General features: G+C 40.7%; 1 protein-coding gene and 1 non-coding gene across 5 annotated transcripts in view; both read left to right on the forward strand.

Annotated features, from left to right (window-relative positions):
• The window catches only part of spon1b (spondin 1b), a 153,561-nt gene extending 139,472 nt beyond the window's left edge, over positions 1-14,089 (forward strand). Inside the window, exons 12-16 of one of the 4 annotated variants that reach the window (XM_061721170.1) lie at positions 2,788-2,958; positions 5,967-6,134; positions 6,282-6,440; positions 12,488-12,736; positions 12,868-14,089. In XM_061721170.1, the coding sequence (XP_061577154.1) occupies positions 2,788-2,958; positions 5,967-6,134; positions 6,282-6,440; positions 12,488-12,736; positions 12,868-13,022 (902 nt within the window). In that variant the 3' untranslated portion in view covers positions 13,023-14,089. The remainder of the gene's footprint in view (positions 1-2,787; positions 2,959-5,966; positions 6,135-6,281; positions 6,441-12,487; positions 12,737-12,867) is intronic. The other 3 variants (XM_061721171.1, XM_061721172.1, XM_061721173.1) reach the window with 3 other exon arrangements.
• Positions 14,090-17,843: 3,754 nt separating this feature from the next.
• Positions 17,844-17,917, forward strand: trnar-ucu (transfer RNA arginine (anticodon UCU)). The gene has a single exon. It is a non-coding gene; the product is annotated as a tRNA-Arg (tRNA).
• The last annotated feature ends 2,982 nt before the right edge of the window (positions 17,918-20,899 follow it).

Genomic DNA, 20,899 nt, shown 5'->3' on the forward strand with positions numbered 1-20,899 from the left:
AGTTTCCACTGAGCAGTTGGGTCCAGCTGGTATGGAAGGGTTAGTCTGGTCCAGCCAATTCAAGTGAGCCTGCCGACTGCAAGTCAGACCGCCGCCAGGCATGTGGGAGTGAGACCAAATGGCTAGTGTGGCGTCATACTAGTGCAACAACAAGATAGGTGACGCTACAAACAACGACAATGGAGGTCATTCAGCGGGTCGTTCTTTTGTTCTGCTGTGCTCTAACATTTTACTATGGACCTACAACTGAAGGTATCACAGAAATGGTTTGGTTTGGTCCTGTTGTCTGGGGCTCTTTTTATAATGGAAACACACAAAATAGCGGACCCGACCAGTGTCGGTGCTTTTTTTTCCCACCTGCTTTTTTTTACCGGCTCCCCGTACGTGATGATGTTCCGTCTTGTGATTTAATAAATGTAATAAAGCAAATCGATAATTTAAAATGTCTATTAAGATCAAAATATTTAACTGCTTACTGCTATGCAGCAAGCAAAAGATTGTTTACCCTATACTGTATATAGTAGGCTATTATTGTTCTCAGCTCACTGATGAATCTCCAATTGTCTAATGAAAATAGTCCCTAATAAATATTTTAACTCTAATATTTTTTTTAGCCTATGTCAGTAAGATCACTGATAATACTGATAATTCCTTGTATATGTTTCTTCTCCCTTTTACCTCCACTATGATCTGCTGCTTCTGACTTTACAGAAGTGTATGTCTCTATATGTTCTCATTGTTGAATCTGTAAATGTCTAAGCAAAATAGTCATAATACATTATATAAATATAATTTAAAAAAATGTAACGTCAACTAAGCGCTCACTGATTAATCCGCAATTGCCAAAAAAGATGAATGTGAAGACATGGTGAAAAACTACCTTCCTAGCTTAACATGGCAAAAAAATACCATCGCGGGGAAAAAATGCACACTTCCGGGGAAAATATTTCAGGCCGACACTTCCGGGGAAAATATTGCAGCCCGATACAATCTGGTACCCACACCGGCACAGTCGCCTGCAGGACTGAGAGGAGGAGAGCTACTTTTGTCCCCAAAGCTACCCTGCTTTTTAATTCCAGCTGCTAACCACCATCCCCCACAAGCACAGCCCCCCCCCGGACTACTCCATACTCCTGTTACATTGTTGTTTACTTCCACTGTCGACACTTTACTTTACATTGCCACTTTACACTGTATATTTTATTTATACCACAATCACTCTAATGTATATTTTTTCTGACATTCTTATATTTATATATTTTTGGTACACTTTTTGCACATTTCTTGTACATATGAGACACGCCCCACTTATCTGTTCATTTTATTTTATTTTATTATCCTATTTTATACTTCAACGTCTTGCTGCTCAGTTGCCTTGAAATGTCCCCTCGGGGATAAATAAAGTTTTTCTGAATCTGAATCTGAATTGATTTATTCCATAAATCAAGCGCCCTGGGAGTTGAGCCAGTCTTCCAGACCCAAGTCCAACTCTGCAACCATGAGGCCACCAAACCCCTGTCCCCCTGTGCTGCCCCAAGTCAACTCAAAATGGTCTTATTTTAAGTAAAAACATATTCACCAAGAGCACAATCTTTGATTGCATTCCTAAAACAAGCGAAACAGTGTAAAATATTCTTCAAATTTTCTTCAAACAAGACATTTTTTTTAACATTTTTAAAAATGTTAAATGTTTTTGCAGTGTACAGGGTACACAGGGCAAACATGTGACCTGCAACACAAAAGGAGTCTTTAGTTTCCATAAGTCTCTTTAAATATACATAGAAAGAACATACTGCTTGACTTCTTTCAGATTCCTGTAGGATGAAAAGACTTAATTGTCACACCTTAATGACATGCATTACAGTGTAATCGCTGAAATAAAGAAATTAAGGATGTAGAACTGAGCAAATAAAAAGCAATGTATACACAAAAAATGAAACATTTTGCTTGCTCTCTACAGGATTTATTTATTCATTAATTAAACATTCCTGTATTCAAAATGAAAATTCCAGCAGACCTGGGTTTGCATCCCAACCTGTGGACCTCTGCTGCATTTCATGTATTTCTATATGTGGTTGGCTTCTGAAAAAAGGGACTAGGCAAATAATAAAAAAATATAATAACATTTGTCTGCAATTTACGGAGCCCCTAAAGGGACATGGATTTTTTTTTAATATATAATGAGTTTTACGCGCGCTTGAAACCTTTATGCGCTCGCGTAAAATCTTTAAGTGAGCACGTAAAGTTGTTTACGTGAGCACGTAAAACGTTTATGCACTCACTAAAAAGTTTCACGCGTCTCGCAAAACTTATAAGTGAGCGCCTAAAAGTTGTTCTACGTGAGCGCGTAAAAACAAGTACATGGGAGTTTTGCTGGAACAGGAGACCCTCCAGTTGCGCCCTGCTCTGTTTATGAATGGAAATGACATTACAGGATTTAGCTGAGATATATTTTAACCTGGGACTCCATTATAAGGACATTACCACTTTGCTTGCAAGTAAACAACTTTACGTGCTCACTTAAAGGTTTTACGTGCGCGTAAAGGTTTCACGCGCACGCTTAAAACTCATTATAAAAAAAAAAAAACTCATTATAAAAAAAAAAAAAAATCCGTGTCCCTTTAGGGGCTCCGTAGCAATTGCATCTTCTGGGAATATTGATATTTAGAAAGTGCATCTGCATAGTCAAATTTAGACATACAGTGGTCATGTTGACATGTGCAAAAGACAACATGAGATGGAAATGTCAGTCTGGTCCTCTAATAGTATTGTTTTCCTGGTGGACAGAGTCATCGACATGCATGATGTCGGAGTGGATCAGCTGGTCGGCCTGCAGCGTCTCCTGTGGGATGGGGATGAGGTCTCGAGAGCGATATGTCAAACAGTATCCTGAGGACGGCTCTCTCTGTCAGCTCCAGACCGAGGAGACGGAGAAGTGTGTCGTCAACGACGAATGCTGTGAGTCTTCCTTTCTGTTTTAAAAAAGAAAAAGGACACATTGTAAAATGTATTTTGGTACAAACGGTGTAACTTTACTTACTAATTACTTACCGAACTAAGGTTTAATATGGAGGGGTGAGGGTATATCCTTGATAAAAGGCCTTAATAAAACGACTAACAAACTCAAAACAACAACAATAACAAAAAACAACAGAGTTTTTGAAAAAGCTCTCTTCTTCGATCAAGGGTGAGCTATTTGAAATAAGTAGTTTTTCTTTTTCCTGTTTTATAGTATGCTCTCTGACTGCGGAGAGAGTTTGCAGTACCTAGTATGACATCTCACTATTAAAAACACCTCTCTGATGGTTTTATTCTCCTTTTTTTCTTTTATTCTCCAATGCTTGTATTTCAAGCCACTGACTTTAATGCAGAGTGTTATGGTTAGTCAATTGAGGTTGATGACTTATGAAATGACGTGCTTGTTTTGACGATACTCCAGATGTGCCGCTGCATCGGGAGTGATCTGTAGTGGTTTCCCTGGGCATGATGGTAGAACAATGTTGCAGTAGTCTTGGCCTCTGGTAAGAATTTGATGAGAGACTTTATGTATTGGGTGGAAAACAGTCCTGCACTGTCTATCTCACCATCTCATTAAATTCTCATCTAGAGTTTAATCAAAGCAGGTACATGTCACTTCATTAGTCATCCGCATCTTCTGACTGCCCATGTCAGCCTTGATTAATATATATATATATATATATATATATATATATATATATATATATATATATATATATATATATATATATATATATTAGGGCTGGGCGATTTTGGACAAAAATAAAATCCCGATTTTTTTCTCTGAAAACCTGATTTTCGATTTCGATTTTTTTGGTAAAACTACAAAAGACAATGGAATAAATTGTTTCAAATATTTTATCTTTATTTTTAAAGAAAAATAGCAAACAAATTTCCCTATTGGGAATGAAGTGCAATTTAAAGATACTGTTAATCCTCCTTGAGTTTAGTAAAGTGACAACATTTACAATTTTCTTGACCAAACAAAGATGACTAGACGAGCTCTGTCTGTAATGCAGCCAGCTCTCTTCTTCTTTTCCAGCTATATGAAAAAGAGAGAGAAAAATCGATTTTACAATTTTCCTTTTTTTAACATCGTCTTGATTAATAAATCCGATTTAGATTTAAAATCGATTAATTGCACAGCCCTAATATATATATATATATATATGTATATGTATATGTATATGTATATATATATATATATATATATATATATATATATATATATATATATATATATATATATATATATATATATATATATATATATATATATGTGTGTGTGTGTACATATATATCCTCATGATGCACGGAGGATATAAGTCCAACAACATGAGACTCTACCTGAAGGGGAGTGAGAGAGGCCACGGGTTAATGAGCATCCTAAGGATAAGCTGCTAAGTGAATGTCTCAGACCCCAGAAATCCAGTGAGGAAGAGGTTGTAGAGCAGAAACACTCAAGGAAAGAGAAGCCCATCCACAGCATGTGCCGCTGGCAGACTGGAGAAGTGCCTGACATTGAAAAATCCCACACGTGTGTGGACAAAGCTGGGCTGAAGGGCAGCATGGACACATTAATGGTAGCATCACTAGAACAGGCCTTGAGCACAGGAGCATTAGAGGCCAAGGTTCACCACAACAGACAAGACCACACCTGCAGACGGTGCAAAGATGTAAGATGCTGGCAAGTGAGGCATACATGGAACCAGGTGGGGGTTATAGTGTACAGGAGCATCTGAGTATGGGTGGGAAGCCCCTAAGTCAAGGTGGGAGATGCCTCCACGTGTGGTGGAGAGTAAAAGAGGGAAGACGCTGTGGGTCTTACTGATCCAGACCGATGAACTGGTGTTTGATAACCGACCAGACATAGTGGGGGTCGACAGACGTGGCAATCCCAAGATACGGCAATATCAAGGAACTGGAGAAGTAGCAAAGGTTGAAGGAGTGGCTACAGCAGATCCAAGGAGCAACATCAAAGACCTCGGTCCAGAAGGAACGGCAGAAATACTGCACAGTACCCCCTTAAGTTCCCAGGCCCTGAGCCTGAAAAAGTGTGATTTACACTAGTGATGCACCGATTGTTCGGTAACCGAAATTGTTCGGCCGAAAATGGCAAAAAAACACTTTCGGTGTTCGGTGGAATAAGTGGGAAAAAAACGAACAATTAATAACGGCGTTGTAAATCGTTGGCCAACCAAAAAGTAACTACATAAGAATTTTACCTAATAGACTGGCCACTCCCGTAACGATTGCACACCACAAACATAAATCGTTGGCCAACCAAAAAGTAACCACATAAGAATTTTACCTAACATTCACCAGGAGGTGGAACCAAAACAACATAATGCTGGGAAATTAAAAAATGTTCAGTTTTTTATGTTCAATAAATATTTCTACCTTGTAATTTTGTAAAAGATTTTTTTTTTTGAAAAGCATGCCTAAATCAAATTTATTTGATTCGTGCAATGGTGAAAAACTTGGCAAAATAAATGAACAACTGCGAAGAACCATGTTCGGTATTGTTCGGTATTCGGCCAAGTGTTTATTATTATTTTCGGTTTCGGTTTCGGCCACAAATTTTAAATTCGGTGCATCACTAATTTACACAAGCAAACCAGGAAATATGCCTATGCAAATGTATGGAGGTAAAATTTGTGGTGCAGTAAGCACAAAAGTTATTTAATAGAATTTAGGTTGTGAACAAGGAGAAATTGTTCAGCTTTCAGAGCTGACAAATTTAATTAAGATAGCACTGCTTTAGAAGTAACTGGATATGAAGATCCCAGATGCACATCGGATGCAAAAATTTGAGACTTTCACTCTGGATTTACATGCAGCTGTTCACCAGATGATTTCAGCAGTGATAAATATGTGTGTTTTTTTCTCCCCTCTGGTAAGTAGATACATGTTTTATCTTGTGTGTGTATGTTGTGTGCTCCCCACAGCACCCAGCAGCTGTGTGGTGACAGAATGGGGGGAATGGGACCCCTGCAGCGTCACCTGTGGGATTGGCATGAGAAGTCGTGAGCGCATGGTGAAAATGCCTCCAATAGATGGATCCATGTGCAAAACTGAGGTGGCCGAGGTGGAGAAATGCATGATGCCTGAATGCTGTGAGTTGCCAGTTGTTTTCATGGCATCAGATTTTCATATCAGCACTTCTTTTGTATGAGCTTTAAAAACTCTGCACTTGAGTGGAATTCAGTCCCTCATCCCGAACTTGGCACAGAGTGAGTGTGTGCTGGTGTGTGTGTCCGCAGACGCCGTCCCCTGCATGCTGTCGCCCTGGTCGGACTGGAGCGGGTGCAGCGTGACGTGTGGGCTGGGCCTCCGAACACGTCAGAGGATGCTGAAGTCGGATCCCGCTGAGTGCAGCGAGGAGCTGGAGCAGACGGAGAAGTGCATGCTGCCCGAGTGCCGTGAGTGCTTTTTCAACACAATCTACCCCTGACATTTTCTAGTCCGTTCCTGGACCGTATGTGAAGCACTGCCCTTCTTTTTGTGCAGACATTTCTTAAAAAGATGATTAAAAATAAAGGTTACCCTAACCTCTTTGTATTGAGATGCAGATAATGTCTTTCACCCAACTTTGAAATGCTACAATTTGGCACCTGGGATTTGTTTTCAAGGTCTTGTTTTGTTGGTATTGCCTGTTTTACCACTTCCATCTTCAGATGTTTCACTTTATTATGATAGTAGATGTATTTGTACGCATCTTTAACCTGTCTGGCTTGTTATCTTGTCTGTTTGAAGACACCCCCTCTGGTGCTCGTAGCATTATCTCATCTTATTTGTTGGTGTGTAATTCATAACTCTGCTTCTCCACCATAAAACTAGTGAGGAAAATACTGTCATGAAAAGGGAGGATTTTCCAGCACTATAGAAATAGATTCTTTGATGTCATTTAGAAACATTTTTGTTGAGTTATTTGTTTAACAGATGTCACAAGTTGCTTTCTCCTGAAGGCAAGTCATACAACTTATGAAGAATCAAGCTGTGAACGATACTTTGCTTTTATGGACGGATAAAATCATCTTTTTTTTTTAAAAAAGGAACGTCAGTTGCAGGAATTCTGAAGAATTCTGATTCTGATGAAAGCTGTAAATATGCCTGGTTTCCTAGAGGTTTATCAGGATGTCCAGTGACTTCCTCCGGGATGCTGGCGCTGTCATGCTTTCCAGGCATTAGTCACAGTCCAAAGCTGCTCCTGTCTCCCAGACCAAGATTGTTCCCGTTGCCCACAGAGCATTCGAGGAATTATTTAACATTCCCATCACTTTCCTTCAGACCCTGGCTACATGTGAGTCAGCTGTGCTTGTGCAAAAAAGGGGAAAAATAGCAGAACAAGGGAATAGAAAAGGTCTGGAGAGACTGTGAACTGGGAAAAATACATTAGTAACTAATAAAGATTTGGAAGCAAATAATGACTAACCGTCAACCCGGTGAAGGAGGAAAGATGTGTGGATTAATATATTTGTCTGATCATGGTGTGATTACATACTGTTAGAGTTTTTAGAGCCTTACTTGCAGTTTCGTTGAACTGATTGTCACAGAGATCAGATTGGCTAAAAGGAGATGATGAATTGGGTTTGTGGTAGGTCAGCTGGTCCTCGATGCTGCTCTCCCAGAGCCCCTTACCCTGCATTCACACAGGAAGTGTCACGAGCGTCATAGGCAGCCGGCAGCCATTCATTTTCAATGATCGCTTGCTACAAAGGGTGTTGGGCAGCAGGGATGCCAGCGACCAGAGCGTCAATCTTCATTGCCTACCTCTTCAGTATTTGTCCCTTTTTCTTAACCTGATATCCTCTCCTCTTCATCCCTCACACCACTGTCTTCTTGTTCATCTTCTTCCTCACTTTGTTGCTGCTCTGTTCATCCCTCAGTGGCCCTCCCCATGTCCATTCTCTTCTTCATTTATATCCCTTTCTTCTGCTTGCTTGTCCTGGTCGCTCCTTCCTTTTTTGCTAAAATAACTTTTAATATTTCTGTTTTCAAATTTACATTACAAGGGTTGAAACACGTGAGGCTGAAACTCAGACCTTACCCGGCAACAAAACAATTCTGTTTTCTGATTGGCCGATAGGTCGGTAACTCAAGACAGCGTATTCTGCCTTTGAGTCATTTATAAGATGGGCTGTTGGAATTTTCTGTGCGGTGAAGTTAATGATTTCTCAGCGTGAGAAATGCGTGAGACTTAAAGGGGACCTATTATGAAAAACATGTTTTTTCTTGCTTTAACATATATAAAGTGGTCTCCCCTCAGCCTGCCAACTCAGAGAAGGAGGAAAGCAACTAAATTCTGCAGTGTCTGTACAGGATGAGCCATCCAGTGTGATGTGGATCTACGAGCCGTTCAGATTCTGCTCCCTTTCGTTACATAACCAAAATGCGATTTACATCGGTTGGCCTCCGATGCGTGAAACCACGCCCACAACTAACTCCGCCGGCCGGAGCTTCCGCCATTTTTTCGTAGCGGTGTATCGCGTCATTCAGGCAGCCAATCAGCACAGAGCCTCATTATCATAGCCCCGCCCACTCAGAATCCCACATAGATAATGAGGTTAGAGAATGGGAAGATAAAGACATGGCTCAGAGGCTGAATTTCAAATTTATTTAGCAAAAACAATCAAAAGTTAGTTTTTAAGACATCCAAGGCCTGTTTAAAACAAGTATTAGATGCCATAATAGGTCCCCTTTAAGAGCCCTGCGATACACCAGATAACAACCTGTTTTGACCAGCGATTAACTGCCACTACCAGGAGGTCTGTCACACAGACTTGCAGCAAATGCAGGGGCATAACTAAGTATTTTAGGGGTCAAAGATAATTTTTTATAGTTTAAAAAATAATAATCATGCCTTATTTCAATGCATTAGGGGGCTTTTGAGCAGAGTAGTCATTTGTTTTTATTATCTTTTTTATAACATAAAAGTTAGGCGGCAGCAGGGGGCAAGGCTCTTGAGTGGGGGGGTGGCTGCCCCCTCTTGCCCCCCTGTAGATCCGCCACTGACTGGAACATCTAAAATATTGACACTCTCTTTTTTGTTTGTTTTACCCAAACTGCTTATGAGGATTTGTGTAAAATCTACATTAAAGTGTTCTTATCTTTCTTATCACGTTCTTACTCAGAGTTGGACGTGTTGATATGCAAGACCGCTGTTCTGGTGGCGCTGATGCCAACAGAGATTTTTTATTACGCTGTGAATATTCGGTAGATATTTGATAGACCCTCTGAAAAGCACTAACTCTGTTTCCAGGGGCGCACATGCCATGCTGCTCTGAGCTGGCTCTGTATTTACACTCGTACCGTGCATACAAATGGGCTTAAACATACAAACAAAATTAGGGAAGCCAGTGAGCGCTCCCGCGAGCACTAAGACACAACATAATATTGGTGTCTTTTTTTGGCCATTAATGAGCTCCGTGACAACAAAGACAAACTGTTGTGTAAGGTTGTTTAATATTAATGCCGTAAATGTCACGACCAAGATGTTCGATGTACTGTAAAAGTGAACTTTGCAACAGAGCAAGCACGCCCTCGTGAATACAACATCCTGCCGTTTCCCCTTGCTTAAAATGCACAATGCTGACTTTCCGAGCGAAATCAAAGGTGATGAGTTTCAGTGTGAGCAGTTACTTTATTGGCTGTGTGCTGATCTGTAAAATGTGAACATAAAATTGACTGGCTCTGACTAAGCAGAGAAGCAGGTTAAATCGTAGAGGGACTGTACAAGCTGAATACAATCACACAGTATGTACCCTGCTTTAATGCGGTGGTTCTGATAAATGACAAAGGTGATTTTTTTTATCGGCATCAGAGTTAAACAGACCGTCAATGAGCAGAAGATACCGTAGACAACATCAAAACAGAGAAACATGAAGAAAAACAGTGGTTCTAACTTTGACTTATGTTTCTCTGCAGACAGTATGAACTCAACATCTTTCATTTCTACGGGAGTTTTTAGTTCGTTTGTTCAGACATGAGGTGAAAAAAGATGTTGATTTTAGCTTGAAGCAGGCGGGGGCTGCTCGCTGAAACTCGTAATCTAAACACAAAACTAGAAATATTTCTGTATTAATAATAAGACATGATGAACATCTTTGAGCTATCTTTAATTTTTCTTAACTTCATTTCATTTGTTAACATACATCCTTTTTCATCATTTCAGGCCAGCAACACAATCCAAACAACAACAAGCTCCTTTGACATTGGCGGATACCCCGTGTTTAACACCCGAATCTAGCATATCGCCTGTCCTTTTTATTATAATTGGTTGTTTGTCGAGCCGGCCTCGCCAGTAATTCACCTCCGAGGGTTCTAACTCAGGACTAATGTAAACAGAACTGATGCGGGCTCGTGGGTGGGATTTGTTGATGATAAGATGAGGATTATGGCAAGCTCCTCATCCTCAGAGCCGTGGACGTCATAAATCAGCTTATTACAGAACCGTAACCTGCTACTGGCTGCTAAAAGGAAGGGTAAGACTCGGGTTTTAACAAACTGAGAAGCCTCAGAAAGAAGTTCTTCACGGTCAACGACCACGTGACCAGTGACAGGCGGAGACTTCTGGTCGTATATGTGCAACGCCATTTGGGCGAAGTCTCTAAGCAAATCTCGTTGTTATTCAACATGAATCCACCACTCGCTCCATCCCCTGCATCATCCAGCTCTTCTGATGTTGGTGACGCAAGCGAGGCCGATGAAACAGGCATCGGGCCGTCATGCTACGTAGGACCAGTGGATAACGCCTTGTTACAACCAAAAACGTAATAATGGCCAATAACGTAATAATTTTGGCCATTTCAAATGTAATAAGGCCAATAGTGTAATAATCTGCCAATAATGTAATAAAACTTTTGAGCCAATAACGTAATAACTTTTTGCCGATAATGTAATAAGGCATTACATTATTGGCTGGTTATTACGTTATTGGCCTGGTATTAAAAAATTATTACAAAATTATTACATTATCGGCGAAAAGTTATTACATTATTGACTCAAAAGTTTTATTACATTATTGGCACATTATTACACTATTGGCTTTATTACATTTGAAATGGCCAAAATTATTACATTATTGGCAGTTATTACGTTATTGGCCGTTATTAAGTTTTTGGTTGTAACACGCCTCCATATATATATATATATATATATATATATATATATGTGTATATATATATATATATATATATATATATATATATATATATATATATATATATATATATATATATACAGAGAGAGAGAGAGAGATTTGAGCACTTTTTAATTGCGTCGGTCCTTTCCACAACACTTCAAATGTGTTCTGGCAGTGAGGTTACAAAGAAATGAAAAGTTCTGGTTGTTACTTTGTCCTGTTCTTCCTGCATAACAGCATGAGGTCATTGTTGCATTCTTTATTTCAAAGTTTAGAGATGTGTCCTGACTGCAGGCAGTCCAGTCCTGAGGCTATACCCTCACCTAACTGAGCCATGAATCTGTAAAGTGTGTGGTTAGAAATGCTCTTACAGAGGAATACATGGACGTCCCTGGAAGTGTGGTATTGAAGGCAGCGCACATTGCTGTGAAACTTGTGTGTACTTTTCTGCATTAATGCTGCAGGCACAGAAGGGTGAATGCGCTTCACCAGGTCTGGGATATTTGCTGGACCACAAAACCAGATGACTCTGAGCCCAGAGACAAAAAATGCCACATGGGTGCACATAAGGATTCATCCTTGCACTGTATAGTTTGAAGGGGGATTTGTGAATGTAGGTTTGTGTTTTAATGCATAAAAAACAAGCCCCAAAGTAACCCCCTTCCCATTTGGTTATATCTGCTATGGATGCATGAATGTTCTCGATGGACGGGTTTCCAGGTATCCAGCTGAAGCTGGCATCCTTTCCATGAACACATTTGAAAATCCTCCAGGTTCTTTTGATGTTATAATGCATCGTAAAAGGAGAAATGTGTAAATCCTTTCCCATCTCTCTTTGAGGAACATCGTTTTGGAACATTTCCTGTATTATTCTTATGCATTTTTTGACTCTGCTCCTCACAGACTTTCATGAATTCTGCTTTGGTACCAGGTCGTCATTACAATCACATGTTAACATTACCTGACTTGAAATATCATCGTGACTTTTTTATTCACCTATTTACTAGCGCGACATTTCCCCAACTTGTTTGGAAAGTGTAGCTGGCCTGTATGTATATACTTTTGACAAGAAAAACCATGAAAAGGTTTGGGGTCATACTTTTTGCTAAGATGTGAAAGTGAAAACACATCTAAGAATAACTGCTTGTTACTTTTGTTACATTTCCCATATTTTCCACAACTTTTTAGTTTTTTGGGACTTGTATAGCACCAAATGTTTTGTTTGCATTTGTTCTTCTTCTCAGTTTCTAATCTTCCTCTATATTTCTGTTTTCTCCCTGTGTTCTTCAATATATTCCCCGTTCCTCCCCCCATCGCTCCCTCCAGCCGTCGACTGCATGGTCTCAGAGTGGACCGAGTGGTCGGAGTGCAACAAGTCCTGCGGTAAAGGACACAGCATTCGCACCCGGATGATCAAACTGGAGCCACAGTTCGGGGGCAGCGCTTGTCCTGAGACCATCCAGAGGAAGAAATGCAAGATCAGGAAATGTCGGGCAAAAGCCAATGAAGACAGAGGAGGAAAGCGGAGGAGACGGGGTAAACTGGGAGTAGTTCCAGTGGTGCAGGAACAGTCGGGTTGGTTGTGTTAAGCTGTTAAACCCTGCACATGTAACATTTGTACACATGAGTACAGAACAACATGAAAATCAAAATATACATTCTGTTGTAGATGTTTCCAGCGGTTCATCTCTCTGTCCTTGTTCCAGTAGGTTGCAGGATGCAGCCGTGGACCAGCTGGACAGACTGCACCAAACCATGCGGAGGAGGAATACAGGAGCGTTTCATGATGACCAAGAAAAGGGCAAAAGGCAGCTGTAAAGACCGGAAGGAGATCCGTGCATGTAACGTTCATCCCTGCTAGGGGGCGCCACCCCGCTAAACAGATGAGAGGAAAGGTGCAATTCCTTTGACTGCAGATATGAAGATGGGGGTCGTTGCTTTTTATGGAAAGAGAAGTAGGGAAGAGGATGAGAGGATTTGTTGTTTCCGCACTTTTGCAGAAAGGACAGGAGTTTTAGTAAATAAAGGTAAAGGGGTTATAAAGATAAAAATAACGAGAAAAGTAAAGTTTTAGAAGGTTTTTTTGCTTTTTATTGAGGCCATTGTAGGCATGTAGTAAACAGGGCTGACTTTTATTTTAGACAACAGCGTACAAACTATTAGAGAACAACATCTGTGTCTTGCAAAAAAACACCTTTTGAAATGGCTACATTTACTGCTACATTAGTAGCTAACATGCATTTTTGACTGATTTCTGTATAATTGTTATTTTTTTATGTCATTATTCGTTTTCCCTTTGTTTCTTTAGTGTATGTCAAAAGTCTTTAGAGGAATCTGAAAAGGTTCACCTCTTTTTTCCTGCCGGGTTCCTCAAATACTTCTTTTGTGTACAAAAACTAGCAGGCAGTGTCACAAAGTACCACGTTGTAAGTTACGATTTAGAAATCATTGTAATTGTAAAATAATACTCACAGATAGATAATTCAATTATGAAAAAAGTGCTTTTTTCCCTTTTTATTTCATTAATAAGGTGAAAAAAACACCAATAGTACCCTTTAATCAGGCATAATTTCCACTTCCATGTTAAAGAAGACACATTAAGCCCCTTACTGTTTTTTTTTTTTGTCCGTTTAACATGATTTCCTGGTGTTATGATGAAACGTCTGCATCATGCTTTGGTCAAAGTACTTCAAACATGTCTTCACCGTTGTGTTGATAGCATCCGTGTTGAGGGGGTGGAGTCGGCCGCTCCTCTCCCTCTCTCCTCCAAAGACCGGCTCTTTTCACATCTGTCATACAGCTTTTTGCTACCCCTTGTCAAGTTACAGCACATGATGTTAAACTAGTTAGAGATGAAGGTGGGGTTCTGATCTACACCTGCCACGTAACGGTATCTTATGAATCCCAGTTATTCGTTTTCGAACGCAGGTGATCCAAATACGTGCTTTGAACAATCATCTTTGCAATCTTCTCATAAACAATCTTCTTTTTAGAATACAATAAAATAAACTCCATTCGCCCCTTTGGGAAATTTGTCATGGACTGATTTAAAAAAAATACAGTAGATGCCTTTATAGAAGATGAGAAAATTTAAAAGAAAAGATTAAAAATTAACCAGTAGCAGAGATTGCATTGCACATTCCTCATACTGCACAAATCTCAATGAAAACAGCAGACACAACAAAGGATAAAGGATAAAAGGATACATATTGCACAATAGGCATGGAGAATGTTTATCACGGTCTGTACAAATGAATATTTAACAGTTAAGTTTGCATTTTGGAACTTTTAAACGTTTGTACTTGGAGTACAGGATGCAAGATGGGTCTGATAAAACTGGCTAAGGTTTTCAGTCCTCCCCACCACCTTCATGTACCACACCGACGCCGCAGCTCAGATCTTGACTGCGCAAAGAGCCTCGGGCCACGCAGACGTCCCGTCTCTGATCTCGTCCTTCAATACCGCCTGGTAAAATAAGAATAAATGTGATACCAAACTTCCTCAGTCAGCGTAAAAAAATACAGTTTGGGTTGCAAACGAGAGCAGTCATAATCCATGCGATGATTCCAGATAAGCTTAAGTTCTGCTCCAAGACCTCCCTGCGTTTCCTTCTCGCATCCTTGAACATTTGATTAAGTTCCTTTGGCACCAACTTTAAGCCCATCCTGTCAGGGTTCCAAAAAGACATGTTCTTCCTGTTAAACAGTCCTGTATCTCCCTGTCCACACAAGCTTATTATAATCTCAGTTTGCTTCAGTGGCCTCATCAATACCCACATCATGACAGAAGTCCCCATATGTAAAGACGAATGAATCCTTCAGTATGTCAATACTTTCTGCGGACCAGACAGTCACTGTCTCGGCCTGTGGTTTTCCACTCATACGGACATAATTGTGTCGTTACATTAAGTGCCAGTTTGTTTACTCAAAGCTTGGGTGATGCAAGAGAATCAGCGCAATGGAAATATGATGGCAGTGTTACTGGCCGAGTTTTTCTGGTCGGATGTAGCGCTGCCACTGCTACACATCTTCCCTAATGTTCCTTACATGCTCTCCTCCACACGCATGTTGAACCGTACCGTCCCCGAGGACAGTACACCTCTTCCATCTGCGCCACAGACCAGGAATCTTGTTGAGCGTGGAATCAGGATTCAGGAGCCACTCGGCCCCAAAACAGATTTCCTAGCTTGAGTGCAACCTAAACGTTGCCACAGCTACGTCACCATTACAGTTTCAGCAAATTGCCCATTTATTACATGTGAGCGAAGCATTGTGGAAGAGATTGTCATTAAATACACAGATTGAACATCAGCTGTTATTATACGCAAATATGTTATAGACCAGGGGTCTGCAACCCAAAATGTTGAAAGAGCCATATTGGACCAAAAACACAAAAAACAAACATGTCTGGAGCCGCAAAAAATGAAAAGTCTTCTATAAGCCCTAGAATGAAAGCAACACATGCTGGGAAAACATTTTTTTTTCATCATGCGCTTCAAGGAAAAAGTCGAAATGTCGAGAAAAAAGTCAAAATATTCAGAAAAAAGTCAGAATGTCGAGATTAATGTTGAAGTACAATCTCGAGAAAAAAGTCGAAATGCTGAGAAAAAAGTCGAAATGTCGAGAAAAAAAGTCAAAATTTCAAGAAAATAGTCGAAATGTCGAGATTAAAAAGGAAGAAAAAAAAGAAGAAAAAGAGAAAAAAGAGGAAAAAAAGGTCAACATTTTTTGAAAAACCTCCAGGGAGCCACTACGGCGGCGCTAAAGAGCCGCATGCGGCTCTGGAGCCGCAGGTTGCCGACCCCTGTTATAGACAGTAAAAGGTAGTTTACTTGTTATGATGACGCTTTTCTCTGATTTCTAAATCTCTCACATGAACTATTTCAAAATACAACTGGGCAACTTTAATGTCTTCAGTTTTCAAACCACATCAACCATAATTTACCCAAAACTCATTTGTTTTATGACACTTTCCAACGGCAACACCTTGGAAAAAGATGGTGTAATCCAGTGGTGCCCAATTCCAGTCCCCTGCATGGTATACATGTCCCCCTGCTTCACCGCACCATTTTCAGATGAATAGATCTTCATCAGCCTCACGATCAAGGTCTGCACATTAACCACCCATGGGTCTGAGTCAGGCGTGTCGGGGCAGGGGGACATGGACACATGCAGGGGGACATGGAAACATGCAGGGGGACTGGAGCCGGGCACCTCTGGTGTTGCAACAGGAAGATCAGTGGTGTGAAAGCACACGGCCGCGATGCAGCGGGGCAGAAAAGCACGTGCCACGCTGCCGATGTGAAGTCACCCTGAAACTATGACGACCGAGCTGCTGTAAAAAAAAAACCGTAGAGTATCGAAAAGCATCCACCAGAACCTGACAACCGTGCTGATTAACATCTGACCTTTTCTTTTCTTTTTGTTCTTTGGCTTTTGCAAGACACTGATGCTCAGACCGGAAGCCTCTTCAGATTTTTAAATGTACTATAAATCTATTATCTAACCAGACTTACAAATGACACTGCTGTGTAGTTACTAAAAACCTCGTCCCCTACTAAAAGACACATTTAAACTGAGATGTTTTATACTGTTGAAATTAGTCCACACAAACTGTACTCCTGTGTATCTGTCATTTCGTCTGATGTAGCATTAAATCTGCGATAGCCGTCACTCTGTCGGGAGACTTTATTTTAGCATGTGCAGTTTTTGGTTTTGTCGCATTACTTTATCAGCTGTAATTAGTTATCGTCCCCCAACAGATAACTAAATGACTGCATCCGCCACAGTCGCTCCTGAAAACACTAGGATGGAGCCCAACAAGTGTCCCGTCAGTCCGCCGGAGCTTGTGCTGGCTGTAAAGAAATAAGAGGATGTAGAATTAGAGCGTTGAAGCCTGTGGGGCAGCCGGACCAGCCGGACATGCACAGACTGTTACTGGGGCTGCATCACTTCACTTTCATATATGGTTTTTATACACGTTTCCATTTTGGTGCCATGATGACAATGGTCTGTAAAATCTTTTTTTAGCACGTGTCAACACTTTGTGTTGGAGTTCTCTTTGTTAAAATAAAAGTGCCATCACCAAAGTTGTGTTTTCCTTTCGCTGCTGCCTCTGACTTCGCTCTTTTTAGTCCGCTCTCTTTACCTCTGTATCACACACTATTTTGTAAGAAACCACCTTTGCAATAAAACTAAATGTGAAACTCATGAAGTCACTGAAGTTGATTTGTGATGGATCTCTTTCCCTTTTGGTATTATACGAGTTAAACAGGTGCAAAATGCAAAACTTCAATTAAAAAGAGGTTATTGTGTACTTTTATTTCAGTGTTTTTCTGTATTTAAAAAAGAACGTTTTTTTTTTTCTTAATTCCTCGAGTTTTTTGTCTATATGAACAGAGAGTTTGACATGATGGTTTCCATGGTGTTTGGAGCAGACAGCCAGCATGGTGTTTACCGCTGTGTTCGGGACAGAGTCCCTAACAAAGATACTGGGCATATAGGTGACATGGATGGAATATTTGAAAATTATATTCCAGCTAAATCAACTGTGTCTCTCCTAACTCACCTGAAATATTGGAATTTGTTATCCAGAGGAATATGGGATCTTTGTAAAGAGGTGGCTGGTTGAGGAAAGATAATGTGACAGAAACAAAACTGGAAACAGAAGATGACAGAAGGAAGTCTCTGTGGCGCAATGGACTAGCGTGCTGGACTTCTAATCCAGAGGTTCCGGGTTCGAGTCCCGGCAGAGATGGACAGCAGATTTGCAATTTTGGAAGTGGTTCCCTCCTGGTTAAAAGGTGGGCTTGGTCCCGGAGGATCCTGCTTCACGTCAACAGAGGAGTGGGCTCTCGAGCAAGGCCCCCCGATTGCTCGTTGGTGGGAAAATGGCAGCCTAGTGTAACTAGTGATGGGTCAAAATGGAGGATTAATTATAGCCTTCATAAAACAAATAAAATGATGTTTAATGTTTGTTTTCAGTGCATTACATCTCGAGAATACACAACAATGTGTCATGTGAAAAAAGAAGTGGTTCATCTTTTAAACATCCAGACCTGACTTGGTCTTTAAATTCTGAAAATCCAACGTTATTCCACTGATCAGCATTAAACAAAAACTAATCTAAACTGCATAGCAAAACAAAAACATTGTACATCACGATTCAAAAGCTATCAGAACAACATTAAGAAGCTGTCAGTCGTGTCATGTTTAGACTCTATAGTTTAAGATGTAGCTCCTTTTTCTTTGTTCCAATTTCTCTGAGAAGTGCACAGCGTGACCTTGGGTTGACTTTGCTCGGATATCCACTCCTGGGAAGATTGACTGTACTGAAAGTTTTCCACCTGTAAATAAGGTTTATCACTGTAGAACAATGGGCTCCAGATTGTTTGAAATGGCTTTATTCCCATCTTTCTAGTGGAATAGAGCAGGCTATGTTCAGTATCCTGGTCGTTTTTTGTTTGCAAATAAATAAAACCTGTAATCAAAATAACAACTCTGGATATTTTGTGTGACGTATGAACATACATGGTACGCACAGGATAAGATTATAGGTTGGCTGGGGAAAAAGAAAGACCAAATGCTCTCAAAGGTCTCTAAAATACATTTATATGATCAATTATCTGGTTAAAATTAAACTTGTTTTATCTTCCTGAAGGAGTGTAGAACAAGTAAGTCAGGGCATGTTGAAATAAGTAAGTTTGGACCAGGTTTACTTCACAGAGTCAGTTACCACGGTAACAGCCTCCGCTCTGGGTACCCTCGTTTTCTGAAATCAGTTCCCTCTTGGTCAGGGTGAAGTAGCCTCGTTTCCATGGGTTCAGGTTCAACACAGAGGCTTCTGAGACGAGCAGTAGCTGAATTGCTCTTCAAAGAAACGTGCACAGACACAACGGACAGCACAGTCGTAGCCGGTCAACATGTGCAACCAACTATAAAAAAAGCTCTGACAGTTCAGAGTGGAACGTCACATTATGATTCTTTTTACCGTTCATTCATAGAGAGTATTCTCACTTTTTGTTTAATTGCTTGGTTCTTTTCACTGTCAATAGGTAACAAGAACAAACTCAGTAAGATTGTCAACATGTCTAGCAAGATTTTAGGCCAACAACAAGTCAGTTTGTCCCGGCTCTGTGAATCCCGTGTGACTGGGAAAGGGAGGGCAATCTGCAGTGATGTATCTCGTCCCCTCAATGCAGAATATACGCTGTTACCATCAGGGCGGAGGTACAGGGTACCGCCTCTGCGGACCTCCAGGGCCCAAAGATCTTTTATACCCTCTAGTATAGATCTGCTAAATAAATTATAGATGCATTATTCATTTCATAATCCACTAGGTTTGGTGTGAAGCACTTTGATTTGATTTGATCTTTATTCATCTTGAACAAAACAATAAAAAACTTTAGGATTTTAGGATCAAAGATTCTATTCATTGTATTAAGTTAGGTTATTGTATAGTTTTGTACTATACTGCACTTAAAGCAGCACAACGTAACTTTCAGCTTTTGTTGAATTTGGCGGCAAAAGCGTATTTGGACAAAAGCGGTATTGCTTTACCAGAAAGAACACTACGTTTCCCATGAGCACCAGCGCGTACTGCCGGAAAGATCCTGTCCCGTCGCATACATTTGTTTTGAGAGAAGACGGGACGCTTTTCTGTTTCACCAAGTGAACAGACGGAACGCAAAAAAAAAATGTTAAACTTCTGGAAAGGAACTGGAATTTACCTGGATACCTTAAACCAGGGAGCCAGGGAGCATTATATGGAGAAAATAATGATTATTAACGGTCTGGATCCATATGAAATCCCTACTAAAGAATGGAGCTCCTCGTCGGAGCGCCACTCTCTAGAAGGATTTACTGCCGCAGTTCTGCAGAACCCACGTCTCTGGCTACCTTGTTTAGGAGTGTTTGGCAGCTGCTTTGGTAAATGTTTGACTCGCCATGTGTTTCAATAAATTAGTATAATAGTACGACATACAGTACACGTTTTGTATTACTCACTTCTCTTTTCTTTTTTTTGACTGCTATATTATGCTGAAGAGACTAGGCATGATGAGCAATATTTTTGTTTTCCTCGTGAGATTATTTTTTTCCTCTGCAGCTACAAATCGAGTTAATATTTTTTCCTCAACAAACTAGTTTTATCTGAAGATTGGGGTTAATTGCACCGCAGAGAGCTGGCCAGCTCTCTGCTTTTAGCTGGAGAAGTGGGGAATAAAACCCGTGTTTTGATCCGACCCGGTCTGTGTGAGTGTTTGTTTGTGATCATGTGTGGAAGGTTATATTTGGTGGTTACAGCCGCGATCCAAGGGAGCCGACGACTCTTTCACTCTTTTACTTTGTTATATCAGATACTTGGCCTCCGTGGTTCTGCCTCCGAGCAGGAAAGCGGTGAAAAGTTAAACCATTAGCGATCTTTTCCCCACGTCTGTTACAGTATGTGTGGAGCTGCTGCAGCCACAACACAGCAACGGCCCGTTGCTGTGTTGTGGCTGCAGCAGCTCGTTGCCAACGGGTTACCAGCTTCTGCTGAGCTCTGCGCTCCACGCCCCGCCCATTTTCTTCTCGACTACGAATCGGGAAGGAGGGGGAAGTGACGTATGCAGTAAAGCAGTCAAAGCCGTAAAAATTTGTAGTTTTTTAGTGTGAAGGGTTCCTACCATGCTCCTCAAAGTTACATAGTGCCAGTGAAGGCGATACAGACCCCTCAGACCATGACAGAGGTGTCATTAAA

Source organism: Cololabis saira, chromosome 5 (assembly GCF_033807715.1).
Source record: "Cololabis saira isolate AMF1-May2022 chromosome 5, fColSai1.1, whole genome shotgun sequence".
Classification (NCBI taxonomy): Eukaryota; Metazoa; Chordata; class Actinopteri; order Beloniformes; family Belonidae; genus Cololabis; species Cololabis saira.